This window comes from Falco cherrug, chromosome 8, assembly GCF_023634085.1.
Source record: "Falco cherrug isolate bFalChe1 chromosome 8, bFalChe1.pri, whole genome shotgun sequence".
In the NCBI taxonomy this organism is placed as follows: domain Eukaryota; kingdom Metazoa; phylum Chordata; class Aves; order Falconiformes; family Falconidae; genus Falco; species Falco cherrug.
The window spans coordinates 24,364,184-24,385,286 of record NC_073704.1 but is presented as its reverse complement, the minus strand read 5'-3'; the positions used below and the strand labels follow the sequence as shown (position 1 = coordinate 24,385,286).

Genomic DNA, 21,103 nt, shown 5'->3' with positions numbered 1-21,103 from the left:
AAATAGAAGAGTTAACTGTTTGTACCATTGCAGCCTGGACAATATGGATCCAACTGCATATAATTGAATCTTTTTTCAGTTCCAGAAGCACTTGGAAGCAAACCACTGTAAACAAATGGGATTAAATAAATAACAAATATGTATACATTGTTTTTTTCTCACCTTTTTTAATCTCCAGTGGTATTTGAGATGCTATGATTTCTTTTTTAGTGCAAAGTTCTATTGTTTTAATTGTTTAAATTTGGGATGTTAGAAGAGCTTTCTGTTGCTCTCAGGGAGCTGTTCTAGATGCCAAGTTAGGTGTCATCAGTCCTGATCTGAAATTACAGAATACTGGTTCCTGAAGCACTTTGGGATGACAATAATCTTTTTTTCCAGAAATTCTAGACTGTCAGTGGAAGTTTCAGATGCCTTTAGAAAACAAATGAGACACAAAACAGTACTATTGATTCCTACCAAAGCTATAGGTGCTAATTCTAATTCAACAATGCTCCTGCTTCACATCAACTTCTACAGGATACTTGCTAAGCCAACTGGCTTTCTTTTAAACCACTTGCCCTTTAGGACATTTTAATATAGATATCTGGCATACTGCTATTATAGCAAGGGGAGAAAAGGGGGTTTGGGTAGTCATCAGAAGTAAAAGGTACATAACAGCACCTGTGGCTATTTTAGATTTGCAGTTGCCATGATACCTGCAAAAACATGCCCTGGCCAGCTGAGAGTGTAATAAGTTTGGATTGCTAGAAACACTGAGACCTGCAAGCAATATGTTCTGCCACCATAATGGAGAAGGCACAGGTTACTGAAATGACAATTGTGCTTGTAAGCTACAGAACAATGTTGTAAATGCAAGAGATGATGGACAGATCGGTTCTCAGAGGAAGAAGGAAGAAAAGAATGCAACACAGATTAGTGACCCCTGACCTCAAGGCCATTTGAGTCGGCTTTACTTGGCAACCTTGTAAAATTTGAAGAAATTATGTGGTAGTTTCCACTACTGTTGGAATATATTGCACTTAACATTTTTCAAAGTTGTCCCCCTGCTTTTGCTGAGAAACCAGAATTTATGTTAATGAAGACTACTTGTCTACTCAGTCTTATTTCCCCCTCTAGCTTCATTTTACATGATTTCTTCTTTCAACTAAAGATAATTCAAAGTTCACACAGCTCTTTTCTGAGAATCATTATGGAGAAAATGTGACAAAACAAAGTATTGAGTTTGTTTTATCATTCCAAACAAACCACTCCCAACATCTCAGTGACACTGAAATATTAGAATATAATGAAACAAAATGCAAAGAGGCATTAGGGATATACACATGAAAAGTCAACAGAAAAGAAGCTTGAAAAAATTTATTTAAGGCTGTCATTTAATATCCTTAAAGCTTAGCCTTTTTATAACAAAGGTTTTAAGAGGGATATTCACTCCTCAGGCATTTGTAACTGCCAGCCCCTTACAAATAACATATATAATTGGTGATTGAATTCTTTGTGTGTATAAGTCAACTTTTTAGAAAAATAATTGTATCATTAAATATAAATGGAGTTACTAATAAATGGAAAATATGAAGATACGGAACTTTCAGTCTTAAAGCTGTTAAGATAACCATCCCTTAGACAGTAGGTTTTTCATATATAAACCTATGGCAACACTAAACTATAGTATGATTGTTTCCTGGCATGCAAGGTGATGTAGCTTTGTTACACCTAATGTAAATGACAGAATACAGATTTCAGAATCTTAATAACTGGCAGCTGATGCAACGAAGATCTTCATTTATCCCATTTTTATCCTGCATTTTTACTGGTATTCTCCCAAAAGGTCCCTGGAAAAAAAAGCGGCAGCAATTAGGACATATAAATCTCCCAAGATTTATGAAATATGTGTGGAACATATTTTTTCTGTTGAAGAGGTAGCAGATGTCAGTTCCACAGACCCCTCAATGCCTCTCTCTAACAACAGATTGAAAACATTTTTTCCTAGAGGAAAAGCTTTTTAGTAGTTTCTAATAGATTATTTTCCTAAATTGTTTCAATGCTGAACTACAAACAAACACAAAATTATAAAAATGTTAATAAAACCTTTATTTTAACTAGCTTCTAAATTTTTTGAGACAGTATTGGTTATTTCAGATTTCCATGATCAACTAACTCCGTGCTTTGGTGCTTCAGTAGTCCAATGCAAATATCCAACATTTAAAAAAATCTGGCCACTCACATGTGCCTTGAGTTTGCATTTTATTACTTTTTAAATGCTTTGTTAATGTTCACAAATAATTCTTAAATATTAACCTGTTCACAGAGCTCACAGAAAATATTGCTTTGCCGACAGCATTTGCCTATATAAGGCAAACTATAGCAGGGTTCTGAAGTAGGTCACTATCAAGAACTCAGATTACAGTACCGTATTCCCTAATGACAAGCCATAATTTAAGGCAGTGTTTTATATCACAGTCTTTAAAGAATAATCAATTTGATGTAATTTTACCAATAAGTGTTTCTGATTTTATAATGCCCATGCAAAGGTGATTATTGTTTTTCAGTAGTTTACTTCTGATTATATCCAGTGACAAAACTCCCCTCAAGTGAAATAGGAAACTCTTTAGAAGGTTCACCACTGGTGCAAATTACAAATTACATGTGGAGTGAGTTCTGTTTAGCATCTTATCCTTGTTCAGCACTGTCTGTAAGTTACAGATATGTCAATGGTTAAAAATTAGCAGTATTTTCCTATGTGTGACAAATACATTTAAACCCCCAGTATATTAAGAGTAACACAATCAAAATTCAGGCACCTTTGGGTAACTTTTGTGTTAATCAGCCATTTTAGGAACTCTTTGGCAGCCATGTCATCAAGGACTTTGTTGATATCACTTGTAAAAGTGCCATCTGCATGTCTTCGGCCCATTTCTTCGGCCACAAGAGCTTTTTCTGGGAAACTTCAAAGGGAAGAAATTATCAAACAATTTGCAGATCAAAATTAACAAACCATTTAAAAGGGCCTCATTACAGGAATCTAATACCCTGTGTTTTTAAGGAGTTAAGGGCTGACCCTCATGTTATGGCTCAGTATAGCATAATGTATTTCAGAACATCTTTTGAGACATTATTTTCACAATAGCATATGCGTGGAAGTATCACTTTACCAGATGAGAGCTGTTCTGTCAGGTGAGTCTAAATTCCTCTCTAGTATTTTTGAAAAAGCCATACATGCAAAAACATACCTCAGGCTTCAGTGTCTATGCCAAGTAGATTAGGCACTAGTAAAACACACTAGATTTACTAAGAATTGTTATTTAAGAAATACCACTACTAAAACATTATAGTCAAATTTTCAAACAATTTTTTCTGTTTCAATTGGACTTCAGTCCTAGTTGCCTATTCACAATTATATTGCGTAAAGTATTTAGATATTAAGAGCAGGAACTTCTCTGGGCACATAACTAAATTGCAACACCTGTATAAAACGTATGTGCTTCTTTGCTGTACAATAGCATTTTATATTTGGAATCAGATCCCAATTCTTCCTCTGTCCTATTTTGACAGCTGAAAAACCATTATGCCAAGAGCCCGATTTAGAAAACTTTCCTCTCTTGCTTCATGCTATTAAATATAGGAAGATTTCAGTGGGTTCCATTAAGGTGGGCTGATGCTGAAGCACACTGAGCTCTCGGACCAGTGACAGGCAGACTGGTTATTTTCATGCAATAATTTCAAGGAAGGCCGTATACAAGTTTGACCACAAGTAATACTGGATATTGGAAAGCGGAAGGGTGGTCTACGTTTAATTGTCCATCTAGGTTTCTAAACTCAGTTCAGCACAACTAGGTTGTATTTCTTTCTTAAAGATTCTGAAATATCCTATTTCTGCTCATGAAAATAAAACATGACAGCAGAATAACTGCAAATTTGAACTTTATGAAATGGCATAAGTCTTTCCCTTCTCTATATAGCTAATCTAATTTATTTAACTCTTTTTTCAGGAAATTGTCATTATTTAAAAAAATTACTTTTACCTATTTAGTCTTCCTTTACTACAACACACAATCTTGTCTTACAGATTGTATTTTATTATTATTATTGTTTATTATATTTATATAGTGCGAGAGACTTACATAGTACTTTACAGCTGGTAGAATATATAATCAGAGGATGAACTGAAATCCCTGCCCCGAAGAGCTTACAGTCTAAAGGCACAAATAAGTACAGAACAGTTAAAAGGTGGGGAGTGGCATGTGCATGGTGTAGCTCCTAACCATGCAGAGTTGGGAACAGATGAGATAGAAGGTGCCTGCAGGAGATTGAAGGCAATGCCATTCTAAGCGTAAGACTATAGTGGAAAAAGATGCAGTCATGAGTGAGTACATGAAGTGAATAAGCTTGAGAAATCTGCAATGAGTATGGGGAGAACAAGATATTAATGAAAGAAATCAGAGATATAGGTCAAAACTGTGGAGCACTGCATCCAGAAAATCATGAACCACAGCAAAAGAAGTAGAGGTGTCTTAAAAAGGAGAGTAAGTCTCAGTTGTAGGAAATGATAGTTATTTTGGCAGCAGCAACTTTGTGGAGCATGGGAAGAGGAAAAGTTACTGCTCAGAATAATCACTAGCACATGAAGTGCAGATGATGACGTTGGTAAAAATTTTATCTTGGAAATATTGCAGAGGAGAAGATTTGACAGTGAAAGGGAAAAAAACAGAAAGTAATTTAAGATGACACTGGCTAGAATCATCTCAATGATAGTTAAGGAGACTTTAAGCAAATGTTATGTGAAGGGGGAAAAGGTGACAGTTAGAGGAAGGTCTGGTTTAGTTTTAGATATGTTTACCTTAGATATAACTTGACCTTTTAGAATGTAACAGTATACTGAACAGGTATTACAAAAGAAAAACATGAAGTACAGCAAGAATGATCAAAAACACATCAAGGTTTCATCAGACTTGATTTCTAACCCCAAAAGCAAGGCAAAATTTAGTAATAGGAATGGATGGATTCTTACTCTCTTCTTCCTCGTCCATTCACTAACCAAGCAATGAACTCTTTGGCAGCTTGACCTTCCAAATAAGAGGTGATATCACTGGTATAGGTGCCTTCAGCATGTCTCTCGAATTCAGCATGACGCTTGGAGATCGCATTGCTGAAAGAAGAGCAATACTGTAGGAGCAGACTACATAAGGACTTTTTTTTTTTTAACCTTTATTGATTTATATTTCCCACCCACCAGACTAGCTTTTCTTATTAGGGAGAGGGTTTTTTTTGCTTCTGAAGTTGCTCTTGATTTTTTTTTCTTGGTAGCTTTCAGTTCTGTAGGCATTGTCTGTGCTATGCAATATAGTTCTGTGCAGAGATGCCTGAACTAGTTCTGAACAAATCAGATCACATCCTGAAAGCAATTATAGCTGCATTGGAACGGTCTTCTGCTAGATTAATTAGCTATCAACAAACTGTATTGTACTATACAGACATACTTTTTGTTACTCCTTGGTTAACCTAAGAATTTCTATTAAGCTACTCCTCCTACCTTAATCTTCATTATTTCTTAGCCAAACTTTACTTTTTGAATTTTTTTTGTGAACACCCTTTTGTCATTCTGACCAAGTGATAAACTTGGAACAATTTCAAGCCTGATCACCTTCAGCTTAATAAGGACCTTCTCCCTCTCTACACCTCATTGTGCCTCTTTCTTTGATAGAGCACAAAATTATGTCACACTGGCCCTTAGGAAGACAGGCTGCACTTGGAAGTAGACATATTATGGAATATTTTCCACAAAGTTCCATAGCATTTCTATTTCAGAATTTGCTAATTGCTGCCCAATTTTCAGGGCCTCTAGCTCTTTCTATTATTTTTTATCTTCTTGGGATTTCACCATTCCTCCTAATTTAGTACCATCTGCACTTTTCATCAGCATGCTAACTAGAGTTGTTTGGAACATTTTTAATGAAACGTTACTTTTGTTGAGATATGCTGTTTAATTGAAGCTGAAACATTATTACAGATTTGTTACTGATATTGACAGTGTTATGAATGGAAGGATCTTTGTGTTCTGGGCTATCCTCTTTGGAATTTCTGACGAAGGGAAGAACTAATATAGGTATTTCAATCTGTTTTGCAAAAATACTTACAGGGTTTTTTTGTTTTATTTTTTCGAATTTCCAATTCCCCCAACCCTTTCCCAAAAACATTGTCAAGGAACAGAATTCTGGCCTCCAACAGGTTTTGTGTTCTCTTTTCCTGTAATGAGCTGTTTGTGTAACATGAACTGAGTGCTTAGGTCTGAGCATTGTATGTGTTTTATCAGCTCTCTGCAAATTGGTGCCTGGCCATTTTAATTTCATTGGTCTTCTCACTGATTTTCTTTTCCTACACATAATATTTTGGGGTTTTTTTGCTTCAGCCTTTTTCTATACCAAATTTTTATTTTTATCTTAGTCTCTACTTTATTACTTGAAATATCCTTTCCTGAAATCTATTCTCATACCGTTCCATTCCTTGAGGCCACTGCACATAGCTGTAGAACACAGGTACAGGAATAAATAATACAGAGACATTTCCTCTTTCCCTGTAATAAGCAGGTGTGAGATAATTTCTTTTGATATGTATTTCTTGGATTATGGTAACATTGTGAGGAATATTAATTGTTGTTTTTCTTGTTTAACAGGAAATAAGCTCAAACTGTTTTTGACTAACAAATTGTGGCAACTAGAATACCTTGAGAGCTGGTCCGGGAATTTGTCATTTTCTTTGTCCTCTTGACCTTGTTGGCTGTAGTGGAATTCCACAATTATTAGATCATTATTACCAGTACATTGCAGGGCATGCATAAACTGATAACATTTTATTGGTTATTATTTAAGTATTATGATAAACAACAAAAACAACTGATAAATTAATATCATAAATAATTTCAGGATGAATTTAAATTAATACAATATCTAGAAATTGTTACTTTGTACTTTAAAGATTTCCACAGGGGTTTAAAAGCATTAATAGCATAGATTTTTAGATTCTGGGGACAGATCTTCTCTAGAACACAGAGCATACACTTACATGATTTTACATTATCCTTGCTCTCAGCTTGGTAGCTTGTGTTTAATCAAAGTGTATTTTCAAAATTCATGTCAGCTCAGGCCTTAACAGTATACTTGTGATACTGGTGAAGTAGCCAGTGGTATACAATAATTAAAACTTAGCTCCCTTTTCCCAAATGGAACTGCAGAATTAGAGTACGCATAGATAAGAAAGTTTTATTATGGCCTTATATCCCAGACTTTTACATTATATTAACATATCTTATTCCTATTGAACTTAATTCATTCACTGAAACAATCTGTCCTAAAGAGGCTGAGATAGTCTTTTTAGATGGCATATCAAGTAATATACTGATACTACACTTGATTTATACAAATCTTTTGGGCTGATTTTGCACATATTCCCTATTTCTAATAATGTAATACATTTTCCTTAAGTATTTTATTTATTTGAGGATTCTACATGGTCTGTGATGGGAAGCTGAAATCAAGAAAGTGAATTCAGGTAGATTTTTGGCTGTTTCTGTAGATCTATAGCAATGTGACCAAAATGCTTACCCATTTCTCTTAGTGCTCATTAACCATTGCACGAAGTCCTGAGCTCGTCTAGTGTCCAAATACTTGCTGTAATCGCTGGTGAATGTGCCTTGTGAGTGACGTTTCACTTCATTCAGCTGTCTAGATTCATCTAATGGTTCAGACTGGGAAGCTTTGAATGATCTGTGAAAAGTTTAGTACTTGTTAATTGGCAATAGTTATAGTACATTCTATAGGTGCATTGACTTTTATTTTAAAGATATTATTTTATACTCTCACAAAGTGAAAGCTAGTGGCATATTGATCACTAGCTGTCTAGTAAAATGAATCAGCATAGCAGATTTGATACTGCACAGTTACAAAGTCTTGGATAAATAAGGCAGCTATTGTAATACCAAAACCTTCTGTGCTATACTTTGCAAAATTAAAAACTATTGCCAGTTCTGATGGTAGATTAAGTACTGTGTAATAGTATATAAAAAAATATCTTTGAGTTATAGTATGTTTTTCTTCACAAAGTTCAGGCCAAGTGTTTCTAGAAGTTGATCTAAAGAATTTACCTTGATTTTTCCTCTGTATCCTGAAGAGGATTTTGCCAGCTGCCTTGAACTATCATTAAAAGAAGCCCAGCAACAAAATAAACACTTTTCATTTTCACTGCCTGTCAAAACAGAAGTAAGACAACAAAGAAAAATGGAATGATCTTTATATACGTCTGAATCAATTACATCAAAAGGAGACATCCTTAATGCTGATCTAAACTTGAAGATATTGAGACCCTGTGTGGATGGGGTCCATGTCCAGTGGATGGAGACTGTAATGCCTTGGGTAGGCATTCAAAAGATGCAGTTCCTGTTAAGAGTGTTTAGGCTCTAGTCTCTATTCTAGAATGCAAGGTGAGCTGTAAGCAGCTGCATCCTCACTTTTGTAATACAAGGATAAAGGTCTGTATCTCTTCTGCTTCATGTTCTGCTGATGGCAAGCATTAAATCTGTTTCTATAATACTGTTTTGTTGCAAAACTAGGGTATTGGTGTGACTTTTAATTTTTTTCCAGCTCATTCACTAGAGAAAAAACCAAGCAAATTTTTGTCAAGAATACTGCCACATTAGCAGCTCTTCATTCTTTCCTTCTGGTCCTCCACCTTCCTTTTAACATTTTTTTTTTTTTTTGAAATAACAGGTATTGCAGCCGTAGGCCTCTGGACTTAATAACGACTTATTAATAGGTGTGACTCCTTAGAAAAAAAAATACCAACCACCAAACCACACACTGTCTTGTCTTCAGTTCATGACCTATTATGTCAAGTTTTGCTTGTTGCACTACTGACATAATACCTTATTTCAGCTTAAGGGCTTCCATTATGGGGCTATGTGGGATATACAAGATATGAGGTATATACTTCATATTAATGGTAATAAACTAAAGCAGAAAATACTGTATCCCAGATGTAATTCTTACTGTTACAGGTCATTCTGTTGACTTCAACCATGTAACAGAAGTGACCACATTATTATATGTCTTCATCATGTGCACTGTAATAACTTAACCAGTTCCGCTGACTTTTATATGAGATCAAGCAATGTAAACTAGAGTATTGCAGCCTGTACAAATGCTTTGGTAATCCACAGCCAAGCTGATTCCCTTACTTGCATTAATGACTGGTTTACTCATACAAGGAGTACAGTTACAACTTCTAGTGAATATTCACCAATGGGAATAAGGCATTCTCTAATCCCCTAATTGTGTGCTACAATTTTTGTTATTTAATGTCTGTAGACACATGGTCCCCTATAGGACAAACTGTTGAACAAATTCATTTTAGACTCATGAAAGAAACCCTGTGCAAAAGGAACAATGAGTAGCTAATGACTAATAGACTCAAAAATGCTTTGCATGAACAGGAAATAAGAGGAAATCTACTTACACAATCACTAGTATATATTGTTTATTTTCAATTATTTTGGATCACTTAAATTTATGGAATGAGTGTATAGAAAAGGAAACAAATTTAAAATTTTGTTAGATACTTTTGACCTTGACAAAGAAATTGAATATGCCATTCATTCAATAGTTAAATGCTCATTCATGGAATGATGCTCATTCATTCCAACCTTAAAGTCAGTATGGATCACAATATTAATCTGCTGTAAAGCAACAGAAGTTGCAATGAGTTCACATCAGTAAAATGTCACTGGAAATAATTTCATCCTGTACTTGGACTGATACTTGTGTATTTGAAAGAGCCCTTCTGCCATCCGTGACACTTTCCTACGGAAGTTTATGTTACACTCTGAAAAACAAAGGGAGATTGGAGAGATGAGTGCACTGAAGTAAAGTGGTAGGTGGCAAAGACCCAGCCAAAAAATACCTTCCCCACTAAATGTGAGCTGCGCTGAACTCCTCTGGCTCCACTGGAGGAATCATTTATTGAAATCCAATGATTTATGAAGTAAGGCAGCCTAAGTGAAAATGTAACTATTCTCTATTGTAATGCCTTGTCACAGTAGGCTGAATTTAAATATACTATGGCCTGGAGGAAGCCATCAGAGAATTATGAAGGAATGATGTGTAAAGAAGGTGCAGCTTACTCTGTCTTGAGATTTAGAGTTGGCTCTGCACTGACCAGTGCAGACTGGGGCAGTGGGGGGCATATGAACATCTCTGAAAAAGTAAACTCCTCCATCAAAAACCTTACTGCTGTAGGATTTCCATTCTGCCCCAGTAGTCTGCCTGGCTTCAGAGCAGATTTTTTATGAAGACTGTTTCTTCCGTCTATTATAAAATAACTTATAGGTGGAGATGCAAAGCTTGACTATTTTACCTATGGTTAGGAAGAATGTATTGCTTCTGCTACTCTGTGAAGCCTTATTTTTAAGAGAATCTTAATGAAAAATATAAATATTTTACTAGAATACCTCACTGTCAGTATCAAAATATGTAAGGCAATCAAAATCTTCATCAAATGTTAATCAAAACTGGGAAAATAAATTGATAAATATATTTTTTTCTGGTGGATTGTACTATCAAGCAAAGGAGTCAATTTCCCTCTTTCCACCAGAAGCCACTGCCAGGGTTGCTCCTTTTTTCATCAGTGTGCATGGAGACTCTTTTCTGCCTTCTATATGTCCTGATATATGAGATTTGATTCCTACAGTTGCACATACACTGCTATAATACCAACAAATACCATAGTGGCCACGTAGTCAGTCCGATTATAACCTTAATTATAGTATCGATGTCTCTTTTCACCATTTCATTTGGAGCTGAAATTTGGTGGTGCAACACTGACATCCAATGTTTATCCCAAAGAATGCATAATTTCACATTTCATAGGCTTCCAACAATGGAACAAAAGCTCTGCCTGTTCTCTGAGAGATGACTCTGCTGTGGTCACAAAAATCGTTTGATAGTAGTGTAGTGACCCCCATGCTAGCTCATATGGCTGTAAATGAGTTAGCTTAGACACCAAATGAAGTCTGGCTATTGTACCATACATAAGTAAATTTGTCCTGCTTAATGGTATGATAGCAGTTTGGTATACTTTTATTTAACCTGAAAAACTAAAGAAAAATAGTTTACAGCTGCCTGTAGCTTTGTTAAACTGTGATACAGATTAAACATAAAACTAAGTGACTGAGGTGGAATGAAAGAAGTAGTGTAGTCCTTAATTCAGCCTCCTTATAGTAATATTAGACACCAAAAGCTATTCTTTTATATAAAACTTATAAGAAATACCAAATTCAAAGCTCATTGTAGTCAGTAAACAGATTTTCAGTGACTTCAATATATCTTGATCTAACTCATGCCTCAGGCCTATGGAGCTTTCAGATGTGAACAGTCCCACTGGCAACTTTATGCCTTCAGAATATATTTGAAGTTAAATACATGGTCAGCTTTTTTCTAAATTTTTTAGAATCAAAATCTGGGGACATTACTAAAAAGAAAGGTATATAAATGCATCTTTTTGAAAGTAATACAGTTTTCAAGTAAGAAAATCCTTATTAAGAAAATAAACATTTTCAAAAGCTATTAATCTTCTGTCAAGTATCTTCTTAAAAAAATTCAGAATTAGTTTTGTTTGTTCAACATTTAGTACTTGCTATTGGTAATCCGAACGAGCAACAGCAGTTTTTTGACAAGCTAAAGAAGGTACAGTTTTTAAAGAAGAAATTGTTATGTTATACTTGGGAAGACAAACGTTTTGTAGAGAAAAAGAGATGATCAGCAGAATAGTGTTTGTTTAGTTTATTCCTGCTAATCAATTAATTTCCCTATCAGAAGAAAGGTTTTATTTGCTCTGAGTTATTTAGGTCACCAGTAGATACTGCTAAAACCCATGCAATCTTATTGTCAAAGTGCAGGAAAACTAAGGCTAATCTTATACAGAAAATTTTTGTTCCTATGCATATGAGACCAATGGAAATGTTTTAATTTCAGATTTGACATGAAAAACTTAACACATCTCAGTTTGAACCACCAGAAAGTGTGTAACAAATATGTCTCTCAAATCTTGATCAGAAACTTACTTCAATATTATTTCCTTGATCAACCTGATTTTGCTAGTTTTCCTAATATATTTTACTGCTGATGTCTTTGGTACCTATGTACAATTTTAACTAGCTTAATTTCATTGAGTTTTCAAAAAATAATCTTTCAAAAGTCAGATTTGTATCTATTTCCAGTTTAAAAATACAAATTATGGAGTTACAGTAGTACAAAAGGGAATATTTTCATATGAAAATGTATGAATGATCAAAATAGATTTCTATTGACATTAAACTGTGTGCAAATAGCAAATATTTCTAATAATAAATAAAATATGTTTTCAGGTAGATGTTATTTACATCTAATTTACTTACCATGCTATAATGCCTCGTGGAAAGTTTTGTAAAATATAACAATTCTAGTCTAAGGAAATCCATTGTAGGATGGAAGACTAAATTAAATTTTATACAATAACCACAATTGAAAGGCTTTAATTTTTACTTCTGTGCTATAAAATTTCCTTTTCAAATCTTCCAGTGATCTGAAAATAATAGCTGCTTGAAACAAAATAATTTACAAGTAGGGCAGTGGAGTGGCAATCTGTATTGGACAGTTTTAATTCAGTGGCTATATAAACCCACTTAATTTGTTTGTGTTCTGCTAATTTAATCCCCGTTGATTCATAATTAGTATGTATAAGTAGTGAATATTTTTAAATTCATGTTCATTAAATATCTCTAGAGAAGATAGTAAAGGAGATAAAAATATAAAAATCAATAATGATGCATCTCACATTTAAATTCTTACTACAATGCATGTCTTTCATGTTCTCATGGTTAATCTTCCTTCTTTCAAATGCTTCTGCAACCCAAACAGTTGATTTTCCTTTTTTTGGATCATTCTCTGTTGAACTAATTCAAGACATTAAAATATTTTAATTATGATGTCATTAACTCCAAACATCAGTGACTATAACCATAGAGGAAAACATCAATTTACTGAAAGATCCTGCACCTCTATTGCAAACTTTGGGCAATACAATCCAGATAATGCACTCAGCTTTCTCAAACAAACTGTACTGTTAGTTCATGTAAATCTTACCTTTTTATATTTGAAGTGATATGTAGCAGTTGCAGAAAGAGCTGCTGCTCTCCTGGAACTATGGCAAGCCTTGAGGATCCAGAGATCTGCCTAGCTGCCTCTTTTGCACAGACTTATATATATACTGTTCAGCTCTAGTAAGCATTACGGGAGTGCATCATTGCTGACAGTTTCCTTATTCAACTTTAAAAAAAAGTCATCATATTTGCTATTCATTTCATTTGATAATTTTACAAGCAATTTCACACATTCATTCTGCTTACTTTATGACATCAATGCTAACATGGATTTGCAAGAGGAGTGAGGTAGCAATGTCCAAAGAAGTAAATATAAAACAGAAGGGCATTAGGATGACAAACAGTGGGCTAAAGGTGCCTGGGATTAAGACAGCAATTTCTCCAAATTCAGATTTGCCACATTTAACATTTAGAATCCTGATCCTGTTGACATCAATAGCATCAGCTTCACCTATCAATTTTAAATCAAGGTTTATAAACTTAATACATTATTAGCAATAACCAGCGCAGCTCCCTCAAAGCCCTTGAATGATTCTTCAAGCAATCATGTGCCAATACCATGAACCTGAAGAGATGTGAAGTACTGCAGTGATAGCTAGCTACCCACTATGCAAAGGCTAGCACAGGTCAAATTTAACAAAAAGATTTCATTACCCTTAGATGTAAAAGGCCAACTCTGTAAATGCTACTGTATGAAAATTCATACTCACTTGAGAACCGTGTGCCAAACATTCGTTATAAATTGAGTTTCACACTGTGGCCTACAGATTTATGCAAGGTAAGACTTTCGCTCACATCTCCATTCCCTACAGGGAAAAAAATCCTAAAACCAAAACAGATTTGATCTTTGTGGCTGTGTACGTTCTGTGCAACTATTACCAAGGTCCTAAACCATTCAGTGATAGGGGCAATTTTATAGCTGTGGTGGGTGGGGCAACATTGCCAAAGAAGACTGTTCAGCCATCTGGTGATCACAAGTAGGAGAGATTGACACAAAGCTTGTCAATGGCCTTGGCATCTGGAAAAACCTGCCAGTCAGGAATATGGGTCTTTTGTCCTGTCTATGAAGCAACAAGTAGGATACTCCCCTTCAAGAAATTCCTGGAGAAGTTTTCCTTTACATACTTGTTCACACATAATGATAATACTTTGTAAAATACAAAAGAGAACCAAAAATGAAATATGATTATTACATATGTAAGGTGCCAGGCAGTCCAGGGGACACATCAGTTATGAAGCACTTCACCTTGAATTGCAGTTCTGCTGAGTAAAGGGAAGGGTCTGGAATCACAGTGGACATATCACTTAACATTAATGACAGCTTGTGCTCCAGTCTGAAGTGCCCCATGGTCTAATTTGTGGTACAAAGCCCATATATTGCACCCCCCCCCTCTTATTTCCCTTAATACTGCTCCATGAAGTCAGCAAAGAATCTTCTTTAGTGAGGTAATTTTCTGCTGGCTGACCACAGCGAGATTGGCATAGCCCATATTCTACAATTGAGGCAGTGTATAAACTTAGTTACCCTAATGTTAGGGAGGCAAACAAAATTTAATGGATCCTTCCTTGAGCTCGGTCCTAAATACTGTGCTGTGGTACCATAGTATGGGTTTAGGGAAACATTAACTCTCATTACACAGTCCACATAATCAAATACTTTTTGTGTGTGAGTAGAATATTTCTCTGCTTTTGGATCCATCTACTGAGATTCATGGTCCATTTTTGTCACTACTAGCTACCGTGCAAGTGTCTACTAATGCTACTGCTGAAAACTTAAGAGCAGTTTCTGTTCCTCTCATCTTTGCCTTCTGTTTCTACTTTCAGTCATTTCTGAGAGCCTTATTTTGCCTTTTTGTTACTTTCCTTTTTAATTACTACTTCTTTTCCCCTCTATTCCACATTCTTTTCCCCATGTCCTTCTTCCTGCTCCTAACTGTATTTTTCACATCCATTCAAAGTCATGGATTGGCAGAGGATATACAGCCTTCCATACATATTCATCAAACTTGGCTTTTCATTTTTTTTTTGTTTAAAACAACCAGAATTATCACCTCCATGTACCAGCCTTCCCTAGGCAAACAACTGTGTAACATCTAAGACATGGTGCCAAAGGAGCCAAAAGGAACCTGCAAAAAACCTTATACCCCAAATCTACTGATTTTCATAACATGACGATTTCACTGAGATACGTTGTCTTTATGTCAGAATTATTTTTATTCTACTTCCTATTTAAACTGTATTAGTTTTATATAGGCAATGCAAAATCACAGTTTAAATGGTAAGCCCAGCACTAATATAAGGCACTCTCTGCATGAAGTCGGTCCTTTGTGGCTCCTGCGGGCGAGGACCGGCTGCCCAGCCCTGCAGTACCCCGACAGGACAGCAGATGGTGATCAAAGGGCCGTTTAGACCTTTCGTACACCAGGATGTTGCTGAAATGGATTGCTACCGACAATTCTCTCACCGCATGCTGAGTTAAGATACATTGCTTTCTAAACAGGCAACACAGAATGTAAAACAATATAATCTCCTCCAGGAAACAGGCAGTTCTTTTCTTTTTGTTTAGCTCTGTTTATTTTCTTGTGTCAGATAAAGTTCCTCGTTCACAGTAGGATGATTTCAGAAAAAAATATGAGAGAGAGCAGCTCAGTGCACCTGGTTGGGCAGGTTGTTACACTGACTATATCATCTAGCAGGTCATCTAGCATCTAGAAGGTGACTGATTATTTGTTTCTCAAGTGATACACAGGTGATAAAAAGTACAGGAAAGAAATGAACTGCCATCATGAACCATGAAAACTTCAGTTGCCATAACTGAATTTTATATATATATATATATCATTATATATAATATATATTTCAAGAATACAGCAAAAAAGAATTACCAAACAGAAGTAGGAAACTGTTACAAGTGTATGAAATATACATATGTACTCAGGTTTTTTCCTCTCACATTGTAAAACACAATGGTTAGGCGGTACCTTTTGGCAAAAATCAACGGCAACCTTACTTTCCTCTGTATTATAGTTCACATATCAGACAGTACTTAACTGAGTCAGACTCCTGAGAGCTTTCTCAGAGACAGAACACGAAAGTGACCTGCCTTCAGGAAAGTTTAATCTTAATGTTTTTCACGATTCACTTGGAGTCATTGAAAATCTGTATCTGGGTTTCACCATATTTGGAGTTGATCAAAGTTTTCTGCACCATCATCTCAGCACCAGGTAACAGGTGCTATAAAGGACAGTGTAACTCACTGGACAAAAAATCTGTGGGGAAAGTTATAGAAGAGGTAAAAATGGAAGCAGAATTCTTACCGGCTGCACACTGAACCTGATGCTTTAGCAGTGACAATTCCAGTTGGCACGGCTTTTCAGAAAAATAGGACCAATGTATTTCTTATAACTGGCTAGCATACTCTGAATATAATAATTTTCTAAGATGTTTCTCTCAACTCTTTAACTGTTGGTAAAAGAAAAAAATATTTAAAAACATTTGAGTTTTCAAGATTTGAACATTTTAATGAATTAGGAAGTTGCTGACTTTTGAAAGTAAAAAAAAAGATCCCCAACAAATGCTTTCAAAAAAATGAACCCCCCACATTTTTCTGTGTATTATTTCATTACATATTTATTGTTATTTTTTTAAAAATACTATTATTCACTACATACCATGGGGTATGACTACAGGCACACACCCTTTTCTTTCTTACATTGCACAGAAAACATTCTCTCCGTAACCTTGTCAACCATGAGTTCAGAGGCTGTGCAGCCCCTTTTGTTTTCCTATCCTTGCTACACGATAATCCACCAAAAGAGTTCTGCATTCCCCTCCTGAGAATGAATTAGTGCAACATATTGGGAAAACATATGCAAAAACATATACATACATAAAATATACGTTACATACATACATGGGTACATATACATAACACACACAAATGTGTACATATGTATGTATACAACTCCATGGGAATATTTTGGAGAGCAAGAGTGGCTTTTTGAAACAGAGGAGTAGTTTAGGGTTTCTAAGCCTTTCCACAGCATTCAACTTCATGCTTGCTGCTGTGGATGCTGATGGGTTTGTACCTCAGGAAAGAGAGCTATTGTAACTGCTGTAGCCCACATGGTCTACTCACATAAATTGGAATCCATTTGAAGTCAATGGAGCTGCACCAATTTGCGCAAGCAGAAGAGCTGGCCAAGTATGTACTAGTTACTTTACATTCTGAGAAGACAATGTTCATAATTGAAAGTAATACCAAATGCTCTTAGCAAATACTATGAATTATTCAGATTAAATATAGAGCCTTCAAATGGCTCTATAAAATGTTCTAAACAGCTGTCCCTTGTAATTGGAACTGACTGGCAAACTGTAAAGTATTGAATGTAGTCTGAATTTGACTTGATATCTGAATAAAATGAGTACTAACCATATTCTGGAGCCTGGCTGGGGTTATGCTTGGTTTTCTGCTAATGCTGTTTTCTCTTCAGGCCTTTTCTTCTTTGCAGCTGCAGTAGGCAGTAATCCTAAATGAAGGAAAGCACGTAGCTCCACATTTAAGGTATGAGGACTGCATATGCATTGATATGTACAAATCACACAGCATGAATTGAGGTAGATGATGAAAATAGGTGTTGGGGAATGAATGGTTTAGAGTGGAACCAGTAGTTTTCTACTATTTATGTATATTTCAGTTCCTAGAAAAAGCAGATTTTGCTTTGCAGCTCTATAACTTTATTTTTTTTTTTTAAAAAAAAGCTGAACAGGATTTATAGTGCAAACTGTCTTGTAAACAGCTGTATCTGTGGCTATTTATCAAGGGCCTGTCTACTTAAATCAGAACAACTATGTCCCATCTTCAGAGGCTTGTGTACTTTGTTTAGATGACAGATACTTGAAGACTAAGTTTCATTATCTGAAGTGGTCTTTTTGGGGTATCTAAAGTGTAAGATTTTTATTCAAAAGAGAAAAGAAAAGCAGAAAGTGCTCAGCATTTCCTGAAGACTGGATCCTCTAAAGCATTTGAAAGTGGAAAGCAAAATTTTAAGGATATTCATTCATCAGCTTCGAAAACCTTGTTATAAAAGCTATCGCTTCTTAGTTTCATAGTAAGTTGTTTCCCAGTGTTGGCTCTTACATACCATATTCTATGTCTGCAGTATAGATATATATACTTTTTATTCATATATAAGGCTAATCCTTAAATATATTTTTGTTCGCTTCAACTTGATTGCTCAGGACAAGCCCTTTAAGTTTGAACTGCATTGAAGCTCTGTTACAGAAAAGCCTACACTGTAGGCTAGATAAAAAAGGAATAGAGGAAATAGCTGTCCAGTGAATGTTTGTGGTGATCATGGACTGTGCTCGTACACAGCAATGCAGAATGGAAGGAGTTCTCTTTCTAAAGAAGAAAAGGCTTGGGAGGATCAGTATCTGAAGGAACGGTGTAAAGAAGATAGAGTCAAGCTCTTTTCAGTGGTGCCCAGTGACAGAACAAGAGGCAGCAGACACAAACTGAAACATAGAAGGTTCTGTCTGAACATAAGGAAATGCTTTTTTTATGATGAAGGTGAACAAGCACAGGCAGAGGTGCCCCAGAGAGATTGTAGAGTCTCCATCTTTTTAGATACTCAAAAGCCATGTGGACATAGTGCTGTGCTACCAGCTGTAGGTGACCTTCTTGAATAGAGGGGTGGGATAAAGTGACCTCCAAAGTTCCTGTCCAATCCCAACTATTCTGTGATTCTGTGATACTGCAACGGTAGGTTTGAAGTGCTCTGCACCATTTCTAGTGAATGACTGCAAGGTTACCTGGTATTAGCACACGCTAGCAATTTGATGTTTTGTATGTTTTTAAGAGGGGTTTTCTGACACTTACATCATCCTAGGACATTTTCCTCCAGGTCATCAAAATCCATGGTTGCTCAAACATAAAGCTTTCAGGTTAGACATTATTCCAGCAACTCTGTAAATGTTACACTCTGCTGAAGACATATTCCCATTCTTTGGCAAGAACATTGTGTAAGGCAAATAAATTAACAGCATGAAAAACAATGAAGTAAAACTGACAGCAGCATGGTGCACTTATTTTTTTCATGTTTTATCCCCACAGCTGCTTCCTACAAGCCAAGGTGAATGGTGGACAGTTCACAAGATGCATACTCTGATTGCCTTAGGAAACAAACAGACATAAGGGCAGATTAACAATGAAACAACTAATGCATCCCTTGGGAAAGAGGTATCTTCTGTTATTTTGACACATTTTCCTGAAATGTCCCTTGTTCCAAATACTTCCAGAAGCTTCTTACTACAGACCTGTGGGCAGGGTGTGAACAACATATTGCATCACTTTATTACTTATAGTATGCACAAAAATTATCTGGCCAAATTTCCAGAGCTCATAGGATTTTCAAAACTATAAGTAAAAATAAAGGTGCAGAAATTTAAAGAGACCTTAACATATTGATATTTATGTGAGATTGATACCGTGATTTTTTGACAACTGCTTTAGGTTCCCATTGACATATTCAGCTATCTAAACCCTCTAAGCATCTGGGATAAGAGCCTGATTTTTATCTCTTTCACCACGACTTTGCAATGGTTTCTGTGGTGTTGTATTAATATATAGAAATTGAGAGTTAAATCTCATATAAGGAATTGTATTCCTTATTTGTAAAATAACTGCGTTACTGAGACTACTGTTGTGTGCAGCAAATGCACATAGGACCATGTAATCAACATCTAATTAGACCCACTTCATGTTATATTTGCTTAATGTTAACTTTCTTAGAGCTATAATTTTTTCCTTTAACCATTATAGCAGTTGAAATTTAATTACATTACCAACAAAAAGCTCATTAACATCATGTAATTGGCAGCATTTTCAAAAAAAACCTGAACTAATTGAGTATTTTCTGAAGAGTTCCCATCAAAGTATAATTTAACCATTACAAACAGCTTGGCAACTACATTTACATAAAGATGTGACTGAGGAATGTTCTCATGTGTGGAAAATCAGATTTGATAATGCCATTAACAAAATGAAGGAAGCTGTTACATAGCAAATCACCTCCACATTTTAATGATTTTGGCTAAACCTCATGTTTTTGTCAAGAGGGTCAAATCCCTTGCTTTTCCTCAAAGCAGCAGCAACTGATCCCTGACTGAGTTAAGATGCAGCTTGCTTTTTGAGGAGGCTAATCCACAACCTTTTTCAGGTTATTTTGTACTCTCATTGGCTAATGCCAGAGATAAGATACTGTGTTAGACAGACCGTGGCTCTTGTGTGGTAGGCTAACTCAGAATTTTTTAAACACGTGACCAGAGAATCATTTAATCTACAATGGGTCTCTTGTCAATTATCTTGTTCATATTCTTATATTATGACAGGACTGACTTAATTACTAATCAAAAGAACACAAGTATTCCAATCATTATTAGCCTGTAGCATTTTTACAAGACCCCCTAAAATAGTTTCACTGGAAACAAAGCAAAGAAAGCCTGCATAATCCTTTGATTCTTCCCCTCCAGTCTGGGATGAATGACACTGAGATTAATTTGAATGCTGAGGTGATGATTAGAGCTTAGAAACAGGCTGATGCAGCTCAAGTATTCTGAATACAGGAAGAAAAAACACTGAGATAAAACCGCTATCATGAATGTCCTGCTTTCATATTTAAACCTGAACGCTGAGAGTTTTGCAGAGTCAAGGTTTCAAATAAGAGTAAAAAAAAGATTGAACACAGCATTCAATATTCTTGATAATTATCCAAACTTCAGCTTTAAATACTGTATGTTCCTGTCCCTGCTTGGATTCTTTCCAAGAAATTGGAAATAAATTTTGAGAAACCGGTTCTTGTTAGGATGCTAATTAGGTACTTGATCTGCTTTCTTTGTCCTTTGTCATTTTACCGTTGTAGT

General features: G+C 35.6%; 1 protein-coding gene across 2 annotated transcripts; it reads right to left on the bottom strand.

Annotated features, from left to right (window-relative positions):
* Positions 1-1,342: 1,342 nt before the first annotated feature.
* GCG (glucagon) lies at positions 1,343-21,067 on the bottom strand. 2 transcript variants are annotated; one of them, XM_055717520.1, is made up of 8 exons: positions 17,613-21,067; positions 13,164-16,642; positions 8,135-8,235; positions 7,596-7,757; positions 6,718-6,771; positions 5,006-5,143; positions 2,799-2,942; positions 1,343-1,829 (listed from the first exon to the last, which is right to left on the bottom strand). In XM_055717520.1, the coding sequence occupies exons 3-8, from the start codon at positions 8,224-8,226 to the stop codon at positions 1,805-1,807; spliced, it is 615 nt and encodes a 204-aa protein (XP_055573495.1). In that variant the 5' UTR covers positions 8,227-8,235; positions 13,164-16,642; positions 17,613-21,067; the 3' UTR covers positions 1,343-1,804. The 2 variants fall into 2 exon arrangements, with proteins under 2 accessions (XP_055573495.1, XP_027666479.2); XM_027810678.2 differs by having other exon boundaries at positions 16,498-16,642.
* Between the last annotated feature and the right edge of the window lie 36 nt (positions 21,068-21,103).

Coding starts and splice junctions, on each gene's coding strand:
- GCG (XM_055717520.1), bottom strand. CDS start 8,226: ATGAAAAGTGTTTATTTTGTTGCTGGGCTTCTTTTAATGATAGTTCAA. Junction 5,144..6,717: donor TTCCCGGACCAGCTCTCAAG/GTATTCTAGTTG, acceptor CTCTTCTTTCAG/CAATGCGATCTCCAAGCGTC. Junction 1,830..2,798: donor AACACAAAAGTTACCCAAAG/GTGCCTGAATTT, acceptor TTTTTTTTCCAG/GGACCTTTTGGGAGAATACC.